The sequence below is a fragment of the Osmerus mordax genome, chromosome 24, assembly GCF_038355195.1.
Source record: "Osmerus mordax isolate fOsmMor3 chromosome 24, fOsmMor3.pri, whole genome shotgun sequence".
Lineage (NCBI taxonomy): Eukaryota > Metazoa > Chordata > Actinopteri > Osmeriformes > Osmeridae > Osmerus > Osmerus mordax.
This window is the reverse complement of record NC_090073.1, coordinates 4,347,946-4,370,326: the sequence shown is the minus strand read 5'-3', so window position 1 is coordinate 4,370,326 and position 22,381 is coordinate 4,347,946. Positions and strand designations below refer to the sequence as shown.

General features: G+C 42.7%; 2 protein-coding genes across 2 annotated transcripts; one reads left to right on the top strand and one right to left on the bottom strand.

The window, feature by feature from the left end:
- The first annotated feature begins 1,125 nt into the window (after nt 1-1,125).
- On the top strand, nt 1,126-10,180 carry tars1 (threonyl-tRNA synthetase 1). The gene is made up of 19 exons (XM_067227727.1): nt 1,126-1,313; nt 2,945-3,019; nt 3,216-3,406; nt 3,926-4,049; nt 4,401-4,522; nt 5,081-5,198; nt 5,379-5,443; nt 5,559-5,637; nt 5,753-5,899; nt 6,089-6,187; nt 6,436-6,602; nt 7,033-7,195; nt 7,422-7,559; nt 7,726-7,803; nt 7,893-7,993; nt 8,270-8,374; nt 8,797-8,869; nt 9,442-9,556; nt 9,754-10,180. The coding sequence occupies exons 1-19, from the start codon at nt 1,254-1,256 to the stop codon at nt 9,900-9,902; spliced, it is 2,169 nt and encodes a 722-aa protein (XP_067083828.1). The 5' UTR covers nt 1,126-1,253; the 3' UTR covers nt 9,903-10,180.
- An 847-nt stretch (nt 10,181-11,027) lies between these two features.
- Nucleotides 11,028-21,611, bottom strand: tmem8b (transmembrane protein 8B; the record flags this gene model as incomplete). Its single annotated transcript, XM_067228458.1, has 12 exons — nt 11,028-11,430; nt 11,756-11,872; nt 12,449-12,595; nt 12,847-13,025; nt 13,549-13,691; nt 13,903-14,026; nt 15,717-15,813; nt 16,721-17,100; nt 17,549-17,820; nt 18,528-18,661; nt 18,947-19,154; nt 21,376-21,611. Coding segments are annotated over 12 exons (2,373 nt in total), but the record flags the coding sequence as incomplete, so codon positions are not given.
- Nucleotides 21,612-22,381: the final 770 nt, after the last annotated feature.

Sequence of the window (22,381 nt, the reverse complement as noted above, 5' to 3'; positions counted from 1 at the left end):
AAGCAGCTCCTGACTGATGGGGTCGAGTTCACTATAGCAGTGGACTTTAATCCTGGTCCTCAGGGCCCACTGTCCTGTATGTATTCGATGCTTCCTTGCTCCAACACACCTGATTCAAATGAATGGTCGTTATCAGGCTTCCACAGAACTTGATAACGACCCATTTATTTCAACCAGGTGTGCTGAAGCAGGGAAGCGTCGAAAGCATACAGGACAGTGGGCCCTGAGGACCAGGGTTGGATGTCACTAAATTAGAGAATGTGTGGGTCTTCTGTGGGTGTTATTGTGGGTGGCAGATGTGAGGCCGTCCCAGGCAGAACTGACTGCAGTCCCAGCGTCCTTGCAGGGTGTGGGGTCTGAAGCTCCGCCTGACCTGGTGGAGGTGTGGATAACATTTCAGAGGGTGGAACATTTGAGCTGTCGGTGGAAGCTTTGTGGGTTCCTACTCTAGGGGGCAGTAAGAGGGATGTGGTTGTGCTTCTTATATTGAGGTTGAGGCACTGTAGTCTGAGGAGTGTGTTGATATTGGTAGGAAAGGGTTGTGGTAGGTAATTGTTTGGTAAATGTGGGGTTCTGGAGTCAGTGCTTCACGTCTCATTGCATTATAGGGTGTATAGGGCTGAACGGAGGGTTTTAGGTTAGGGGTTGGCTGGGTGAGTGGTGCAGCAGGTCTACTTTCTACGAACTCAGGCTGCTGGAAGGAGATAAGTGTTTGGTTGCTTGGCTGGTCCACCAGTTATGCAAAGGGGGTATCCTGGAATGTGCATTTAGAGCAGTGTTTAATTCCGCCTGGGGAGAGTAGCAATTGGCGTCTAGTCTGCCTCACATTTAAAAAGATGTAGCCTAGGCTATGCTTGGACAGTCCAGTTGATAAGTGTAGGCCTTCAAGCCTTACAATTGAATGCGATACATCAAATATAAAGAAGAAAAACAAGAAACGTGGTAGATAGTTTACAGGGCTATTTTCATGTGTATTTGGATGACTGGGGTGGGCGTTAGGCCGTAGGTGTTTTGTTTATTTTTATTTATTGAGTTGGCCTAACACTCCCGAACAGTAAGTGGCGGTAATGTACCTCTCTATGTTGCAATCTGCCATTAAAATACAAAGAAGAGTAAGAAGAAACGTGTAGATCGGCAGTAACCAACAACTTCCCTTTCCAGTAATTGAGTTGCTCATATCTTAATATAATCTACCAAAAATAACTGTTTTCGATTGGTATATTCATTTTACTTGTTAAATATCGTTAGTCTTAATGGCGGAAGAGCGTGTGATGGAGAAAATGAAGGAGTTGCATTTGGACAAAGAGAAACAGGTAGGCTAACGACTAGGCTATTTTAGGAGAAGGTTGCACGAACCCATTTCATATATTTTGAGTAGGCTATAATTCCCACGTTTATTTTACTTAGTCAGAATCCTAATCTTCTCGCAAATCCATTTGGACTCTATCGTTGAGTTCCTCCGCTTTAGTGATGTATGAAGGATGAACGTAGCCTACATTTACGACCACCGGCATGATAGTCAGAGTTGTCGGTGAAGTGTGAGCTGATTTTACATAGCTGTTACTCTGGAAGAACGTCAAGTGCCACTGTCAAAGATGGCAAGACTAGCCGGCTACATTAAAATTGCTTTTCAACGTACCAACCTGCACTCTAGCCTATAAACGCATAACTTTTTTTAGAATAAAGTAATAAAAACAAATAACAACTAAGTAATCTTTTCACGAGTTGTATGGTTATTTTTGTATTGACTTTGCAGAAGGAATTAATGTATTCAATTGGATCTCAAATAATCAATTAACCTATACGAGCGTTGGTTAGGCTCTACCTAACGAAGTCGCGGCTAAAGTTGGCAGCGGGCACGTTTCTATGTGCACTAAATTGTAATATAAAAATATAAAGCCATATCACTCATTGCATGTGAGTGTAAAAGCGTATGGGTGTTGTATCATATTGTAAGCAATTTACCTAAGATCATTTAGGCTACCTAAGATCATATCCTTCGCAACTTACCATACGCGTATAGGTTGGCTATTGCATCATAATCTTCGCAATACACCGCTGTTAATGCTAGGGAGAGGTGGTATGTAACTTGTCACGCAGGAATAATTGTTTATGAGGCGGGCGTGGCATTGATTTAAATTCTCGGAAAACAAGGTGCACCACTTTATAAAGGATTTGATTGTTGTAAAAAATTCACACAAAAACTGGGTGTACCGGATAACAAACAGGCAGCACTAGGATACAGAGGGTGAGATAAGGACCGCTAGAGAGCGTTGTGCCACATATATTACGAATAGGCCTATTCTCTTTACATTTAACCTGGACCTACAAAACTCAATCCTGACAACTAAACTGTCGGACACAGAAAAGAGGTGACACTGCTCTATTCTAACCCAGTGCAGATAACTGGGTTGGTTATCTGATCCAATTTACATTTAGTCATTTAGCAGAAGCTCTTATCCAGAGCGACTTACAGTAAGTACAGGGACATTCTCCCCGAGGCAAGTAGGGTGAAGTGCCTTGCCCAAGGACACAATGTCATTCGACAATGGGAATCGAACCAACAACCTTCTGATATAATAGCCCGACTCCCTAACCGCTCAGCCATCTGACCCCCCTATTTAAGAAAACAATTCCTTCTGCGATGTCAATATTGTCAGATGAGATCTCGTCTAGCCCTCCCCCAGTAGTGTGGGGGAAAACAGGGAAGAGGGTGGAAGCTCAGGACGCAGTGTCTTAATTAGGGGGAGGGAGGAAGAGCTATTTAAATGTTTAGTTTAACTATGCATTTCAAATTCACTTACTTTATCTCTTTATAAAGAGAGAGAGATGTATATTGCAATGCATAACATGTGGGAGAAAAAACATCAGTTTCACTTCTATCTGATAAGCTTTGGACCCTTTGATAATGGTCTCCAAATTACACATCTTTGAATGCATTCAGTGTGGAGCTTCTGAAAGCAAAAGTGGAGCGAAGAAGGCCAAGAAATCTTCAGGAGACAACGTGGGCAAGTCTGAGGTGAGTTGCAAACCATGAGAAGTACATTTCAAAGTTATTTGATATGGTTTGGCATTCAGAATGCCAAACTTATTGATATTGGGCTTTGTAGTATTGAAAAGTATGGATGTTTCAACAACAAAATATTAAGTAACCCATCAAAATGAGTTCCTGGTTTTTGTCCCAAGGCACTCAAATGATTGAACTCGTTTCACAGCTGTCCCCGCCACCCCAGTTTATCGATGAGCGCCTGCGTCTGTATAGCTCCCTAAAAGCTGAGCACGATGCTCTGATGGCTAAGAGAGCGCTGGAGGACAGCCAGCCCATCAAGGTCACCCTGCCGGATGGCAACGTGGTGGATGCTGAGTCATGGAAGACCACACCTTACCAGGTGGCATGTGGGATTAGGTGAGTGTGGTCATAGTGGCTGGCAAATGCAGCAACTCCTAAATATTCATAAGCGGTCACGCCTTCGTTCAAGCATTTGATCCTGCATATCAAGCTGCCAGTCAGACTGGCATGTAAAAAATAATATTATCACCCAAATGTCAGATCAGGTGTTCTTTGATTGTATACTAGATGATGTAAATATATGTACATATAATGGAATCAAGTGATGTCAAGACTGGGAACTGGAGATTACAAAATGCTTCCACCTTCTATAACGAGGTGCATTCGACTTCATGCAGCGCCGGCGGCGCCGACAGCAGCCGGCTGACTTGAAGCTGAGAATGCCATTGGCTGCTTCAAGTCAGCCGGGCTGCAGGCGGCTGCACGCGACGCCGGCACTGCATGAAGTCGAACGCACCTATTGACATCTCCTGCTGCATTGGCCTCTCTGCAAACAGTGACCCAGAAACTGAGCCTTAACTCTTTTGCCTATGAGCCGCAGGGATAAAAATGCAAATAGTTTTGTTCTCTTTACAGCCAAGGTCTTGCTGACAACACAGTAATAGCCAAAGTCAACAAAGTTGTGTGGGACCTTGATCGACCATTGGAGGAGGATTGTACCTTGCAACTACTGAAGTTTGATGATGAAGAGGCACAAGCTGTAAGTCTAGCATTGAATCTTTAAATATAGTGTTGAGAATCAAGCCTTAGTAATATGAATAATAATGATGAGCGCCACCCCAACATCTAAATGACATGTTTCTTCTTCTCTTATCTGCTGTTTATCCATCTAGATGTTGTTTTTCTTCTCCTCTTTTTACTTATCAGACCATTTTGGTAGCCTAACTCATCCCACAGTTTAACCTAAACATATAAATGATATAATGTATGCATATTACTGCCATATATCCATGAACGTATGGTATTGTGTAATGCATTGTGTTTCGTCAGGGCCTCTTCTCAGGCCATTGTCATTGTCTGGGTTCCTTACATCTCTTCTTCATGGCCTCAGGTGTACTGGCATTCGAGTGCCCATATCATGGGGGAAGCCATGGAGCGTGTGTATGGGGGATGTCTTTGCTATGGTCCTCCCATTGAGAGTGGCTTCTACTACGACATGTTTCTTGACAACGAGTGAGTTTTTGTTACAGACCTCAACCATACCGATAGGACTTCTTTCTGTAATGGTGGCAAAATCTTAATGAGGAGATTCATCAGGAATATCGCCATCCTTATCTGAACGAAGGGCAGGTTGGCTGCACAGTTGCCAGGGGGCACAGAACTGACTGGGCACACATACTCACCCACTAGGAAAATAGGACCAGAGAGGGGGATGCTAAGAAACGGCAACATTTTGATTTATTCTGTATGTTCTCTCGCTGTCCAAATGGATTAATGATCATATTTACTAAAACCAGACTAGAATGAATCTGGATCCTGAAGGCAGCAGTCAGTGACAATGGGTAATACAAGATCAGAGGTCCCATTTTACAGGCTCATTTCTAACCGTAACATGAGTATTAATTTACATGTATTCATTTAGCAGACAAAGCGACATGCACATAATAAATACATAAATAAGCAAATGAAACAAAGGACACACGTGAACTGGGATCCCAGAGATGGTTGCTATGCAACGACTGCATATTATTATTTCGTTCACTATGATTTGCGTTCTGTTGTTTTTGCCAGGGGTGTGTCAAGCAATGACTTTCCTGGCCTTGAGAACTTGTGCAAGAAGATCATTAAGGAGAAGCAGCCTTTTGAGAGGTTGGAGATAAAGAAGGAGACTCTTCTGGAAATGTTTAAGGTAGGTACGACTTTCAATCCTGGAACTTGTGTCATGTCAAGCAGTCCATCAATGTTTGTCTATGTCAAGCTATAGTTATTGACCGCAATTTGGCAAAATGCATCTCTTTAAGGCCAGGTGTAGTTACTATAAATACATCAATATTGCACTTACTAATCATTTTAATTCTAATCCTGGCAGTATAACAAGTTTAAGTGTCGCATCCTGAATGAAAAAGTTACCACCCCGACCACCACAGTCTATAGGTGAGTCCCCATCTTTATAGAAGATTACAATTCAATGTCTGAATTCATCTATACTGGTTTAATTGGGTGTTCTTGCAAGGTTCAAATAAAAAATATTGTAATTTGTTATGACAAGGTGTGGGCCCTTGATTGACTTGTGCAGAGGGCCTCATGTGAGGCACACTGGGAAGATAAAGGCTCTGAAGATCCATAAGGTGGGTTTTGCTTTCCAAACATCGTCAAGGTAACAGGAGGGATTTTGCTTTGCAAACAAGTAACTTACAAATTCAATAAACTCACTGACAACATGCATTTCCTCTCCTTTTTCAGAATTCTTCCACATATTGGGAAGGCAAAGCCGATATGGAAAGTCTTCAGAGGATTTATGGAATCTCCTTTCCAGATCCCAAGATGCTGAAAGAGTGGGAGAAGTTCCAGGAGGAGGCCAAGAATCGAGATCACCGAAAACTCGGCCGGGTATGTGCCGACAAACGGTTATTATTAGTTACAGAAAATATGACACACAAGGACCGCAATGTTTCAATGTAAAACGAAACAACGAGGCTTGCTAGAAGTCATGGTGTAGGCTACATGAAGCAAGTTTTAGACGGTTCTTTACATTTTTAGGAATGTGTAAGAATGTCTTGTCTGTTTTACCATCCCCAGGAGCAGGACCTGTTCTTCTTCCATGACCTCAGCCCAGGTAGCTGCTTCTTCCTTCCCAAAGGCTCCTTCATCTACAACAGCTTGATGGACTTTGTCAAAGTAAGTGAACATCGTACATCCTGTTTCAGATCGGATGGCTTGTCTTTGTTGCTGTGTGAAGACATTCGTTTTTTTCCTATTTAAGTTCTCAAACCATATAACAAGTTGATGAAACCATTGGCATGATGGACTAATCTAAACGTCGTCTGAAATACACGTGTGAATTCTGAAAACTTGAGATGAGATTCGAATGATTGATCCAACCAGGTGTTTGAGCCCTTCTCGTGCCTCCTTTTACTCTCTTTCAGAGTGAGTATAGGAAGCGGGGCTTCCAGGAGGTTGTGACCCCAAATATCTACAACAGCAAGCTGTGGCAGACCTCGGGCCACTGGCAGCACTACAGTGAGAACATGTTCTCATTCGAGGTGGAGAAGGAGATCTTCGCCCTCAAGCCAATGAACTGCCCAGGACACTGGTACGTAATGTGCACGCACACGCACATCAACAAAAACTGAACAAGATTGTTGACTCAGGAAGAAAGAAGTATCACGTGACTGTTTCTTTGTATGTCTGTGTATAGCTGAGGTGGGTTTTAGTTCCTAATAATCTTGTTGGCATGAGGTAGTGCTCAGGATATTTCTGGTTAAGAGAGTAACAGTGGTTCTATGAACTAATTGTGTTCTTTTTGGATTGGTAAAGAGTCCAACAATCTTAGACCACTCAGCAAGATACTGCTATTTGCATTTGTTTTGAATGTAAAACACGTTTTAATTTCAATTGATATTAGTTTAAGTCGTGCAAAAAAAGTGCAGCCTACTTGATTTGGTTTCTGTATTGCCTGTGAGACCTTTTGAATGTTTATTAAGTGAGCTTTCACAACTGAATGGATGTCTTCCTCTCCGAAGCCTCATGTTTGACCACAGGCCGCGCTCCTGGAGAGAACTGCCCCTGCGGCTGGCTGACTTTGGTGTCCTGCACCGTAACGAGCTCTCCGGGGCTCTGACCGGCCTGACCCGTGTCCGCCGATTCCAGCAGGATGACGCCCACATCTTCTGCACTATGGAACAGGTTATGACCCAACCAAATGGGCTTTTAAGCTTGGCATTTTTCCTCAACTGCACAATTAGTAGACACGAATCTAGGTGGAAAAGACACCAAGTCGAATTAAGTTATGGGAAGTTGTTTAAGAAGCTAAATCAACATACAAGCATACACTAGCCATGTTTGAGAGTCCTGTAACTCTAAAATAGGCCAGATGTTGTAAGGTTATGTTTGTGTTTTTGTGTCCTATTAGATTGAAGAGGAGATTAAGGGTTGTCTGGACTTCCTGCGTACTGTGTATGATGTGTTTGGATTCACATTCAAACTGAACCTCTCGACCCGACCAGAGAAGTTCCTGGGAGAGCCAGAAGTTTGGGACCAAGCCGAGAAGGTAGTCATACAAGACACAAACACAACTGACATTCACAAATGTTTTTCCACTTTGTACTTGATAAATTTAACAAGATGTTATTGTTGCAAAGATTATCCAAGCTTTAATTTAGTTGGCTAGATGGCTTCCATTGTTTGAATAAAAAGTGTATCTCTCTTGTTTAAAGCAACTGGAGAACAGCCTGAATGAATTTGGAGAAAAGTGGGTTTTGAATCCTGGAGATGGTGCCTTCTATGGACCTAAAGTAAGTAGCAAACAACAGGACTGGAAATGGTAATATGAACAGAACCTCTGCAGAGAATAATGATCAATTGTTTGCTCTTCTTCACATAGATTGACATTCAGATAAAGGATGCCATTGGCAGATACCACCAGTGTGCCACAATTCAGTTGGATTTCCAGCTACCAATCCGCTTCAATCTCACCTTTGTCAGGTACAGCTTCAATGGTTTTTCACTTTGGAAAGTTTGGATGATCCTCAAAAGTCAGTTGTTATTGTGTCGTCCACATGCAACCATGAAATATGCAATTGCCTTGGTACTGTGGCAATCATACTGTATATATTGGTACACTACTTCATTGTTTTTTGCTAAAAATGTTTTCCCATAAGCAATACTGCACGTTGTCTGCGCTGCAGCTACTCAGCATGTTTTGAAATGTTGTATTGCAAACTGAATGTTATTGATCATTGATATCTATTTGTTTTGCAGCCATGATGGAGAAGACAAGAAAAGGCCTGTGATTATCCACAGAGCGATCTTGGGTTCTGTTGAGAGGATGATTGCCATTCTGACTGAAAACTATGGAGGGAAATGGTTAGTGTACAGTTGTGGTGTGCCACAACATGCTTGAAAATCATCAGTTCATTGAATTTGTGATAGCTTTGAGTTGACTTCATGACTTAACCCTTGTTATCTTCGGGTCATTCTGACCCATCAGTCATTGTGACCCACCGTCGTATTGCGACAAATTTACCGTATACAAAAACAAAGTGAAGCATTTTCTTTTAACCGTTGGGCTGTCTCAGACCCCCCACATTGCAAAGGTTAAAAGAGAATTATTTTTATTTGTTTTTGTATTGGGGAAACACAACGATGGTTCGTTATGAACCTTTGGGTCATGTGAAAAGGTTTTGTGTGCAGATGTCATTTAAACCTGTATCATATTAGCTCTTTTGTTTGTAGAGAAATGGGATGTATCCCATGTAAATCATACGTTTTAAAATGTTTTTCCATAGGCCTCTGTGGCTCTCTCCACGTCAGGTAATGGTCGTACCTGTGGGACCAACCTGTGACGAATATGCCCAGAAGGTACACCCCTGACACACCTTGGTGTTCTGGAATATTTCTGTCTACAAGTGTTTATGTGGTTTTATTGAAACAAAACAATGTATGTGTTTTTTTCCAGAACAGATAGTTATTGTAGATTAATGTGGGTATTTTGATCAGGTTTTTTGTGTCTTTTTTTACTGTGTTCCGTTGGTTGGTCAGATTGGGCCCTATGTGCAACCTAGGGTGTGTGTGTTTGGTCAATGTGCAATAAGGAGATGGAAATGCCAACAACAACAAGAATTGCATCAGATGTTTCCACAATTCTTTGCAAGAAGTTGGACTAAATCAATTATTTGTTTAGAGATCTCACCTCTGTGAAATTTATCTATTTATTTAGAGTAATGCAATAATGGTTTTTTCATACAAGTTTTAGTTTGAATTCTTTTATTGAAAACCATTTAATTCATTTTGATCTGGCAACAATACAGCTCCTAAGTCAGCAGTTTGTCAATAGTTTCACCAAATAACCCGGGGATAAACATTTGTCAATGATCTGCACCAGTTGTACTTAAGTTGTTCTCCTAATCTTTTGAATCCATCTGTCTATCCAGATACAACTGGAGTTCCACAGTGGTGGGCTTATGACTGATGTGGATTTAGACGCAGGTTGTACTCTCAACAAGAAGATCAGGAATGCACAGCTGGCTCAGTATAACTTCATTCTGGGTGAGTATAAGCTCTTGAAAATGTTAACTGGCTGCCGTAAAGAAACCAATATATTTAATGCCCTAGGAAATTATTCAAATGAATAATTTGATAGGAACTTTGTAAGCAAAACTGTGTCTTTTCAAGTCAAGCCTCTTAACGTGTCAATTATAATGAAGCCATTTTCTTGTCTTTCGGTTTTGGTTGCTTTGTTGAAGTTGTGGGAGAAAAGGAGAAGACGAGTGAGACAGTGAATGTCCGTACCCGTGACAACAAGGTCCACGGTGAGCGCAGCGTGCAGGAGTGCATGAAGCGCCTGCAGGAGCTGAAAGCAGCGAGGAGCCGCATGGCTGAGGAGGAATTCTGAACCGGCATACAGAACTTTGTTCTCAAACATCCATTATTTGGAGAAGTCTGTGCAGTTTTGTACACTGTGGAGAAACTTTAATCCAGAGGCAACTATCTGTTAAACTTGAGTTGTCTGGTTCATATTATATTCAGTTTAATCAGTTTGGCTACATTACAACTTTCATGTAAATTGTTAGGAAATCATGTTTGATCACATTTGACTCTTTTCCCAGTATGATTCTTTCATCCTGTATGAGGATCTGTAATAAAATCATAAATAAAACACGTTGACTAATACTCTGCCTGCTTTACTTTAGGCATTTCATAAATGCTTTATTCCTGCAAAGTTGTGAGAACAACAGGTAAACTGTAAAGCTAACTACAGCACACACATCCACACAATCATCCTAATCCATCCAATCACTTTCATTTTGCATGTTGCCAGAAATATCAAATACACTGACCTACGTGTCACTGAGGAATGCTTATGTCCAATTAATTACCAGCCTTACCAGTAAGGCTTAGAAGCCTTAATTTCAAATAGCAACATAATACAATAATTACAAACAGAAAATGGGAAAAACTTTTTTATTAAAAACATATTCAGTGTTTCAGTATTGGGACAGTTCCTGACTGAAACAAACATTTAATATTAGGTTTTTGAAATTCCTTGGAATAATGTTTGTATTTTGTTACAGTCCAGCCCTGTAAAAGTCAACACGTTCCTTCAAATGCAATAGTTTGCATTTTGACTTCAAATATTAACAAGGATTAACATAACATTTTGACATTGTGATGCTGATTCAGCTTTATACCGTACATGTATTTATAAAATGTACATAAAAAAACATTTTTGGTGTGAATGAAAGTTTACCTTTTTACATTTTCATTTATTTTGGTAAAAAGACAGACCAACCATTTCATAACTAATATTACCAGTTTTACAGTCACCGTCAGGTAGCAGCAAGTGTTTAGGCTAAGATCAGTAAAGAAAACAAAAAAACATTCTCAATCAAATGTGAGTGACATTGAATTCATTAGAATAACTTTCATATCAATAGAATAATTAATACAATATGATAATACTAGTGATTATAATAACAGAAAACTGTGTACTCAAGTATATGCATATTCAAGATCCCTGGCTTTTTTCCATGTTAAAAATACCAAATGATACAAGGCAATAGAAAAAGTGTCAAGGATCTGAGCTATCAGCTGGTGCAGATGCTGTTGATGGAGATGATGTTTGGGTCGACCAGCCCCATTTCCTCATGCTCGTTCACGCAGAGTTGATAGCCACAGCTCCTCCGATGCTTCAAGGGGGTCACCTTGGTGTCTGCCTTGGCAGGAGGGGGCAACAGGAAGCCGACACTACCTGCGATCAGCATGTGCCAGATGCTGTGGATGTAGAAGTAGTTCTCCTGTGTCTCCACGAAGGCGTACAGGGCCACGGCGGAGGTGGCGATCAGAGCTCCTGGGAGGAGGAAAAACACCCAGCGCTTCCAGGTCGGAGGGTAGCAGCGACGCCGTCGGACGGTGCGCACAGTCTGAGACAGACACAGGAAACAGCCCACATAACAAACTGGTGAGGCATGAACCTACCTTAGAAATAACAATAACAACATGCTGTTGTATAGATATTATACTTGCAATACATTGTTTGCATTTTGCACTCTGCAATGCCTAATTCTGAGGTTTAAATAGAAATACACGGGGATACAAGCTTTCATTCAAATGTATCAATCTTAAAAATACAAATACATTTATTCCAGAAGTGAATTTAATAACGGTGTACGTTAAAGGCCAAGCAAGGTAACACCCAGCAAAGAGATGACATTCGTTATGGATTTCCTCACGGGTATCAGTGCTTACCCAGGCTACAGCCATAATCCCCAGGGCAAACAGGCTGGGCCCGAGCAGGTTCCACAGGCCGTGACGGTCCAGCTGCAGGGCCATGGACAGAGACATCGCCCCCAGCAGGTACAACACCTGGGGACAATAGGAGCAGCAGAAACATTGTTACCCAAGACGGAGGTTAGTGGACATGCAGGCCTGGTCTTTACCAGGGTATCAAACTAGCAGTGTATTTGATCTTTGAACAGAAAGGTGATGAACTGTAAATCAAATATAAAAGGGATTGTATCCAAACAGCGCTGTATGCGTTTGTGTGTGTGTGTGTGGAGGGGGGGGGGGACGGCAGAATCTACACAGCCAGATCTCTACAACATGTTTAGATATTGATGCTCTATGGTCACAACAACACCAGTTAAATACCAAGATATGAAAACCAGGTAAATTACCCGACCTTCCATTCTGTATCAGGAAAGAGAATGTGGACCTTCAAGTGTAAAGAATTTGAGCTTCCAAAGTGGATTTGACCTCAATCTCAGTGGGAAGGCAGAACAATTTAAAATCTAAGCGAAGGACAGGAATGTGCTCGTTACAGTAAAAAGGATTTCAATCGTACAGGCTATCATACTCAGGCCTTCAACCGAAAGGCAAAGATGAAGCGCCTGATCACATGCAAATACATAGAGATGAAAAGCCTGTTAGTAATGAAAGCACCTGCTTGATGATGGACTTGAGCCTTGCCATGGCGATGACAGTGACCCACACGGACATGAGGGAGCCCAGGAAGTCACAGAACTGCAGCACGTCGTACTCCATGATACAGAAGACCACGATGCCCGGCTGGTCGCACGCATGGTAGAACTGCACCGTAGAGGACACACAAGGAACATGAGATGACACTGAAGTGCATTAAACACATCAAATGCACTCAAGTGAAGGACATTCAGCAGTAGGTTGTTCCTTTCATGGCGTTGACGGGCAGATTTACTGATTCAAATCTCCCTTCTGAGATTTGGAGACAACGCCATCCGTGTTTCCTGTTCACGGCCCGACCCAGAACCCTCGAGGAAGAACCACAGTGTTTGATATCCACATCTGCGGTTTTTACTCACAGTGGAGAAGAACATGGTGAAAATGTACACAGCTGCCTCGAGCAGGTAGTGGCTCCGTATGGCTATAGCCACAGGTGGTACGAACATCAAGTTGCTGAGGCACAACAACAGGGTGGAGAGGAGCTGGAATCCATAGGAGTACGCTTCGGAGTTGTCTGTGCACCCCCAGCCAGCCCAGCCTAACAGTGGAAGACACGTTCCAAACAGTCAACATGGATACTGTGAACACAGAACCACACCAACACCGCACCGATATACATTGGTGTGTGCGTTCTACAAAGTTGGGAACATTTATAATTCTTTTGTGACCATTGCAAGGATTTGCCAAGAGCAATGTTTATTGTTATTTTAGCTGTGTACTTAAAATAATAGTGTGCAGGCATTCAGCTTCATTTGAAGGTTTAATCTCTTGTTACATGGTGGCAAATGTTTTTGAGAGATTTGAACATACATTAAAACCTAGTTTGCTAGACACAGTTAAATACTCCACCGCTGATTTATACCCAGTGACAATGGCAAACTATTGTTGAGCCTCTGTGGGAGATTCAAAGCAGTAGGAATGTTGACTTCCTACTTTCTTGATGAATTCAACATGTATCAACATGTTCATTTTCCTCAGTCATGTTCATTCCGTCTCTCAAGGAAATTTGTCGGCACAATGTTAACAAAAGCAAAACGTATTTCGAAAAACGCTTTAGTCACCTGCTTTACATTCACACGCAGCATAAAGGTAGTTGTTGGTGCGCAGCAGCTTGCACTGCCCATACATCCCACAGTCATTGATGCACGGCGTCAGATAAGAGCGCAGGTACACCTCGGCTGTCACGTTGGAACACGGCTCAAACCTGAAAAACAGTTACACGTCACACGCCAGACACGGGTAATGAGACGTGGGCGAAATTAGTTTATAAAAAAAAACAACAACAATCACGATATCTATGTCCGATGAGTAGAAACTCTGGACCGATCAATCATTGATTGTCGGGTCTAAAGAGAGCACTTTTTTTCACACGTTTTTACAGAAATGCTTGTGTGAGTTGAGAACCAGTCACTCACCCATGTTTAGTGGCACAGAGAGAACGCAGACTGAGGTACCAGGTGCCTGTTTGTGGGTACGGAATCCTGAGCTTGGTGATGTTGGAAGTGGTGTTCACCGTGAGAAGAAACCCAGAATCTGATTCTGTTGGGGTGGAGGTGGGGGGGTTGAGACAAGGTTAAATACGATGCATCAAAGGTATTGTCTATTCATCTGGAAACAAAATCATGTCGCTCGGGGTTTCAGAAGATGAAAACGTATTTCTAAATCGAAAGAAGATGAGATGTGATGACATTTCTTGAGTCACGGATCGTGTTTTTCTTTTAAGCAGTTAAGAACTATGGACCTATTCGAATTTCTTCCTTGAGAATTCCGTAGAACAGGTGATAATGTGCAGTAATATCAGTGTCATCCAGTGACCTGTCAATGTTTTGACAACAAACACTTCACTCCTCCAGTCCCCTCAGGGGCCATGTTGAACACAAACTGTGGAAGCAGCTGATGAAACATCAGTGAGGTCAAAATGGACCTGGGGAGAAAAATATTGTGCAAATATCTTCCAGCCAAACCCCATGGGAACTCTGTGAGGAGGGAGCCCAGACACCTCATAAACTGGTGCACTTCTCTCACATAACCAGTAACCAGTCTGTTACTAGACCTACAGAGGTGGAGACTACCAAAGGCAATCACATTTACATTAAGCGAATGACACTGACAGAGATATTACTGTTTATTATCACTGGTTCTACCGAAATCTGAAGTAAAACATTCTAATAAGGCCAAAGTCCAGAACTGCTTCCAAAAAAACAGTGACTCAGGACATGCACAGAAGCCTCTACAACGCCCGTATCAAGAGAACGCCCACCACTCATATGTAAAACTTGGAAATGGACTTAATAATTTCAGAACGGCCCAATTAGGATAAAGCACTGCTCTGCTAAGATCGCCACTCTGGGTGCATTAGTTAGGCACTCAAATTACTCACACAAGCAGCGTTGATCAGAGCATGCAGCAATGCCATTTTCAGAGATAGCTTTTGGAAGGCCTATGACTAAGTGGCTCAAAAGTGGATTTGCCACGCCTCTACGTCCCTTGTGGGACCGTGGCCCAAACCTGTTGTGTAACCATCTGGTGCCCACCAGAAACCCAAGTGGAAACTGCTGAGGCGAACACCTTAATGGCTGCTGCTTCACAGGCATGTCCCGGTAGAGCAAAGGAAACACTCTCACACTGACAGCACTTCAACATCCTCTGAGGTGCACAAATGCATTCCATTCACTTGAATCAAGTTTGGAAGTTGAAGAGGCTATAGTGCCCGAAATGGTTATTCCTACAGGAACAGACAGCCCTGGTACTCTAACAGAGCCCTCTCTCTCGGCAAGCCCTCTACTGGCTTTACACGCGATGCCCACTTCACTGGTTGGCTCCGGGTTCGCCTGAAGCCAAGTGCCACATAGGAACGGCAAGTTATCCTACTAATGAGACATAGTGGTGGTGCCATTCTATGGGTTGTCAACCCTTTGAGAAGAGCTTTGAGCTCCTAACAGGTGCTTCAGGCTGACGCCTTCCCTTCTGTCATTGGATGGGGGCACCTTTATTACTCATTTGTTGAGAGCGTACATTCAAGATTCCTCTGGCTGCATAACCTAGACACGTGACTTCCCCACTACCTAAGCAAAGTCATTTGTATTAACTGTGTCAGTAGACAGAACCATGAAAAACATGTCTTCCTTTTTTCACAACTTTCAAGTGGCTCATAACCAGCCTGTTTTCATAGGAACATACCTGGGGCAGGTTACCCACCCACACATTGTGAATCACAACCTCTACTTACCAGATTCACATTGCGGGGAGGTATCGTCGTTTTGGGACATTGGCATTCTGTGATTCAGGCACCCAAATATGGTTGTATTCTCTCCTTTCAGTGAAGACTGGGGGAACAATAAGTGCACACAAACATGTCATGAACAAGATATGAGATCCTTAGGATAGAAAGTGTAGTTGAGCTGGGGAGTCAAGCTTAATATCAGCGCTTCACAGTCTGTCATGTATTAAACGGGGCACTCAAATGCAACATTCGCTTGTTTTACTTGTTGTAATTCATCGTATTGCCTCTGCTTCCCTCCAAGACTCAGTCCAGCAGTTCTGGCGTGTGAAGTTAGCGAGTAAATGAGGAGGACAAGAACATTTCTCTAGAGTAGACGTTTGTGGGCACAGACTGCCCTCGTGCAGCCTACATCTCCACAACAACCCTCAACTCATGGTGCAAAAAAACTAAAACAACATCAAGCTTGTGGTCTTCACAGCTTGCTGACTGCATTGAACGACCCTACCCTCACCAACGAGAGCATGGAGGGATAGAGGCAGGAACGTCTAGTCCCTCAGGTGTGTACCGGAATTCAGCAAGCTGAAATTAAATGCCATTTCTCACGGTGAACAGAAAACCCTCAGGGCCCAGTACTATCAATATAAAACCTTTCAAAAGCACAGACTCCCTGGAAAAGGCCATCAAACAGTCCCCAAAAAGTTCCCTCCGTCTGCAAGACCAGACGGAGAGCCAGCACAATGGCATGTATTCCAGGAGCATAAGGCAAGGTCTGCAGACCATCCCTGAGTTAGCCCTGCCAAAAACGGAGCACAGCCGCAAAAACGCAGTCGGATGAGGTCCTCTGCGAGGTTCAATGCAGTCGACGTCAACAAAGAGATTGTTACGACTTGTCTTCAGGCACGATTTGTAACACGAAAGGGTTCCAATTGAACGAAACTGGTAGCAACCATACTAAACTCTCAACATATTAACAACCCTTTAAACAAAGCTTTATTTTAGATCCGACTTACCGTATTAAGTTTCAGCTCCATATTTAGGACTCCTCCACTATCCAGGACGGGCAGAAGGTTGATGGCGAAAACAGCAGTCCGGTCTGGAGGGATGGAAATGTTGGGCCCGAAGAAGACGTAGAAGTGGACAGAAAAGGTGTCCAGCTCGTTACGAAGTGTGGGGCGGATGGGCCAGCACTTGTGGGTGTCCGGAGTGTGGGCCATGTAGGAGATGTTGCCACCAGGAGTATTTATGAGGGTCGCAGTGTTTGAGAAACTGGGCAGGTGGGAGGCGGGGAGAGTTTCGGACAGGGAGAAGCCCATAGCCGTGCCAAAGGACTGGGGCATGTTAAGAGACGAGGCGCTTGGAGAGTCCTTGGAGACACTGGGCTTGGAGCAATCTGGTACGGCACATAAGACATATACGACATGTGAGAGAAAATACACAGGAGATGGCAATAGGCCGGGATCATGATCAGGGTGATCATACATGTAACACTGTTGACTTCAAAGCAGGGCTTTGATAGTAAGTCATGACTGACTTTTAACCAGGAACAGCTGATATGTGATACCTCAGGGGTGAGTGGAAGTGGTGTTTATTGCTCACCCAGGCCAACACCATATGGTGAGGATTCCTTTACAAAGGCAAATGGATAAGATCCAATTTATGGTATGCTTTAGTAATCCTATTCTTCAGAGAGCCAAAGTTGTAAGTGGAGCAGATTCAATGGTAGAATGATAACCACTACAAGCTTGTAGTCCTACCAAGTTATATCATGAACAAGGATACATTTCCCTCACGTTTCAAAACTACCACAGGCATCTGAACCAAATGTCCTCAGGACTCACCTGTTACTTGCACTCCTATGCGGAAGAAGATGCTCGAGTTAGTGACAAATCTCTCGACCAGGATGTAGTACCACTGCTCCCAGACAGCCAGTGGTGTGTGTAGCTCACAGACGCTCTCCTCCCTGCAGTCCAGGGCACTGGAGTCGTGCACTGGGGGGGCCCGAGCCCTTAGCTTCACAACCACTGGACAACCCCCATTGCTGCTCTTACTGCTGGTGCTGCAGTTGACAAGCTGCACCTTCACTTTAGAGATGTAACTGGGGATGAACACTCTGCCGGATGAGAAAGAGAGAAAGATATTAAGTGTAGAGGAAGAATTGCTGTTGTTTCATAACACCATGTGTGTTATTTAATTTTAGAAAATGTATGCCAACATTAAGGATGATACAGCTTTTTAATTGTATACATGTACTGTCACATATTACACAATGTAAATGATTAAACAGGCCCCAAAATTTCCAATTACTTTTGATATTGATTGAATTGATCTCCGGGTCTACTGCATAAACAAAATGTACAATATATTGTGTAAAAGAGAAAGTTGCAGCTTTCTATGGTGAAGAAATTGTGAATGTTTAAATCAAGATGGACGAAAACATTTGTGCAATTCTACACAAAGCTGTGGTCTTCAACTGTGGTTCTCAGGGCCCACTGTCCTGTATGTTCTAGATGCTTCCGTGCTTCAACACACCAGATTCAAATGAATGGTCGTTATCAGGCTTCTGCAGAGCTTGATAACAACCCATTCATTTGAATCAAGTGTGTTAGAGCAAGGAAACATAACAAACTGGACAGTGGGCCCTGAGGACCAGGGTTGAAGAGCACTGGCATAAATAACTAGTTATGTTATACAAAATGGTCACGCTGTGATTTTTAGATGGTGTCCCTGGTGTCTTATGTTTTCTGGTTGGTTCTGTGACATTTGTAATGTTGCACCTTCCTGAGATTGACTCCAAACCCTGGTTTCTGGCCTACTCACTTGTAAAGCACAGATCTGTTGTGTATGGGGATCATCTGCTCAATGAAATAACCAGGGTACAGCACTGACAACCCAATGATCCTTTGAACAATGAGCTGCGGCTGGAACAGGTACTGACATTCTTCATATAGACCCTAAAAACAGAGGATATGGGTTAAGGGTAAGACACAGAGGGAAGGTACTGGTTCTAGATTTAACCGGATTTTCTGTTAATGGAAGATGGAGGATGTGTGTCGTTTTGAAATGTCACACATGACGCGGTATGAAGAGCCCAAAATAGCCATCAGGATGTGTCTGGATCTTAAGTGCTTAAGCATGTCATTAAGGCATGGCAGCATACAATTGGAGGTTCTCACGTTAGGTTCTGTGTTCTCCCCCCCCCCAGAACAAGGGTGTCCACACAACAAAATGGGACCAACCTTGACCGAGATCTTCCCCTCGTCCTTGGGTAAATGGGCTGCCAGGAACCAGTCCCCAGGAAGGGGACTGGTCACATTAAACACCCCCGTGGTACGGTTGGGAAGAATCCACGTCAGAGTGACCGCAGAAGAGCCAGGCACCACGGTATCGAGGGGGAAGCGTGTGTGAAGAGGGTTGATCACTGGAGGCGCCCCGGATCTGATGTATCTATCGAGCAGAAAACACAAGGATGAAACACTCCGTACGCAAACCTTTCTCGCGTGCAGTGACAAACTGGACACGGACAGAAAAAAACGGGCCTAAATATTTCATTCGATGGATGGACATGGGATAATATGGGGAACGTAGTTCGGGAAAAGCTAGTTATTTCGATCATGAAAGACAGCAGTGAGATCTTATTGTATGTGGGTGCCACAAGCATGAATTCTCTTTTTCACTTGACTTTCAGCTTGTCGTACATACGAATGAGGGGAATCAGAGATGGGTCATTAGAGTCCCACCCCCAATGCTGCAAGACAGCAGGCAACCCTGCAGAGAGCCAGCTGAAATATGGAGTATATTACATACACAACATACATCTCATCAGTGAACACTTCACACGCAAAGATAGATAGTTTCGCATTTGATCCACTAGTTTCACAGTATAGGAAATATATCGTGGGTACAGTACATACCTGAGGTACTAGACGTTCCTGCCTCTATCCCTCCAAACTCCATCTGAGGTCTTTTAACCTGTCTTTGCATTTCTCAGGTGTTCTTGAGACCCCAGATGCAGTGACAGCCATTGTTAAATCATCACATGCGGGGGATGTAGACTTGAGTGTCTCCATGAAATCTTCCATCTCAGCCGTTTTAATTTAGGTTTTTAATTTAGACTGTGCAGATACTTAATCTCTGCACAGTCACTCCTTTTCACACAACCCCATTTTGTACCACAACTGATTGGTTAGAGGCACCAGCCACTTACTCAATTACGCAATTATTTCCCCCACATGGAGGAGCCAGTCTCACCCACTTCTGGACTAATTGCGTAAAATACCAAATTCTTGTCATTTGCGAGTTAAACAAATGTGTTAGAGTAAACTATACACCAATGCCTTAGCTGGCACACCGGAGCATTAGACCCCAGCCCGGAGCATTAGCTAAGACCCAGAAGCCTTTGCAGTTCTTTGTTCATGGCCAGTTTTACCCTGATTGGGAAAAGCCAAGTAAATATGATAAAAACCCTTGCAAAAGCCCAACACAAAATGTTGAAATTTATTGATCGTGTGAAAATGTAAAGAATTAAAAATGAATAGTGATGGAGTTGTTTTAAAAGTATAAATTGAGTTGAATAGTTTTTTTAGAGAGATCTTTGGATTGTGACAAATGTGGGAGGGGCTAAAGGAAATCTATAGGAGAGGCTAATTAGCTGTAGGCATCCATCAGACAGGTCCTGGTTTTCAAGTCTGCAGGTGTAATGTGCTTGACCTTTTACTGCAATAAAATGGGAACGAGAAACAGTCAAACCGAGCCTAGGTTAGGCACTTCACTTTCTAAGAGCAATTAAATACTTATCTAAGCTGAACAGATAGCCTTTGTAGTGTACTCACTTATGTGTTATTGTCATGAATATGAATTGTCATTCAGTATCAGTATCTGTATCAAAACGACAATAATTGAATCATTAATCGTAACATTTACATTAAGACTATAAGTAACTGATAATACAAACTAGTTTATTTAACATGTGTAATGCAATTATACATATTACTTAACAATTCACCCTCTTATTACAATTACACAACTAAGGTAAATAATGATATCAACGATCGATCACACTAATTTGAAAGGTGGGCAGTTCTTTGAATCTATTGAAGCAGATTGCACATACGAGACAGTCCAGTATTAATACACATGGAATTTATTGAAGAATAAATAACAAAATCAAAGAAAGAAAAAATGAATAAACGAATAATGATGAACTAATAATGGAATAAACAAAATAATAGCAAATGCAATGGATTGAATGGTAGAATGATAACCAGTCAATTTATGGAATGTTAGCCGGTGAGGTAAAAAGTAGATTTATCCACTACTAGAAAGAGATTGGTTAGGATATATAGTCTCCTCAGAATATCCTGGTATGTCGACAGAATTCTATGTGCTACTGTGAACTTAAGACACAGCTATGAGATAGTGGGAAACAAGCTATGATCTAGCAACAAGATTCTAATAATTGATTGAAACAAACTAGAGCACTTGTTGAGGAGAAACCAGGTTGAGGCCACCAGAAGTTCCGTGGAAGCGGCAAGGCGAGGCTGAAGGTCGATCCAGAGGATGTGTAGAAACCTTGTGATTATTCTGGGCTCGAAGCAGTGATGGCCGAACAGCTTCCTGAAATCACTTTTATTACCCAACATGCATTTGAAAAGCTCGCATCACTTACACAGTTACATTGCGATCAGGGCAGGAGTCTCCAAACGTTCCTCCTTGTTCCTTAAACGTGATGAGATTCCAGACAGCCATCACAGTATCATCAGGCACATTGAAGTGAAACAACTCAACGCTCGTGAAGGACTTGAAAGCGTTGAGTTTACGAGGCGTTCGGGTGAAATAATCTGTCACAAAAAGGCAATCTAGGAAACAAAAAACGAGAAGAAAGTCGGTTGAATGAAAGTCATTTTTGAAATCCAGTGAATGTCAAACGTCTATTCAAAAAGGACATGGACTTATCTTGCTTAGGCTATTTAAACACCCAGCTGTCAAAACGTAATTCTCACATTACAAATGTAACTGGCAAAATGGGCATGAATTTGCACACAGAGCACTAACTAGTTGGAAATGCCTTTCTTCATTAGAAAGACAATGCTTCATGTCACTGCAGAACAATGCATGTAATTGGTTATATTTCCCACAGGCAATGAGGTACTGGGTAAACATTGCTGTCAAGTTAGAAAGGAGGAAAAGGAGGTGTGGAGAATACAGGAACATGGTTGAGGACAGGTTTGCACGGAACCACCTGCAGCTTAAAATGGCAGGCCTGGAGGTAGCGGGAGGTTTCAGGAAAAGGAGTTCCCCACCAACCCTCTGAACAGTTCATCCAGTGAGCTGATTGGTTGGTTGAAATTATTCAAGTCATGCAGATAGGCCTACTTGCGGGTGTACTTAGAAATCAGGCTAAAATGGACTGTAAACGGGCCACATGCAAGAAGGCCCAAAGCAGCCTTCTTCAGCGGATGTGTGGTCAACTTGAAACTGTTTGGACTGGGAGAGGGACATTATGAAGATTTCCTTCTGACAGATTTTGCTGCTGTTGCAAGGTTACGGTCTCCATCAGTCCCCTGTCCATGTAGTCTGTTTCTGCACTCCCTCTCCACCTCAACCTCAGCCATTCAAGTTTTAGATTTTCCACTCACTTTAATTCATTACTGTTCAAACATCTATTTGGAAAA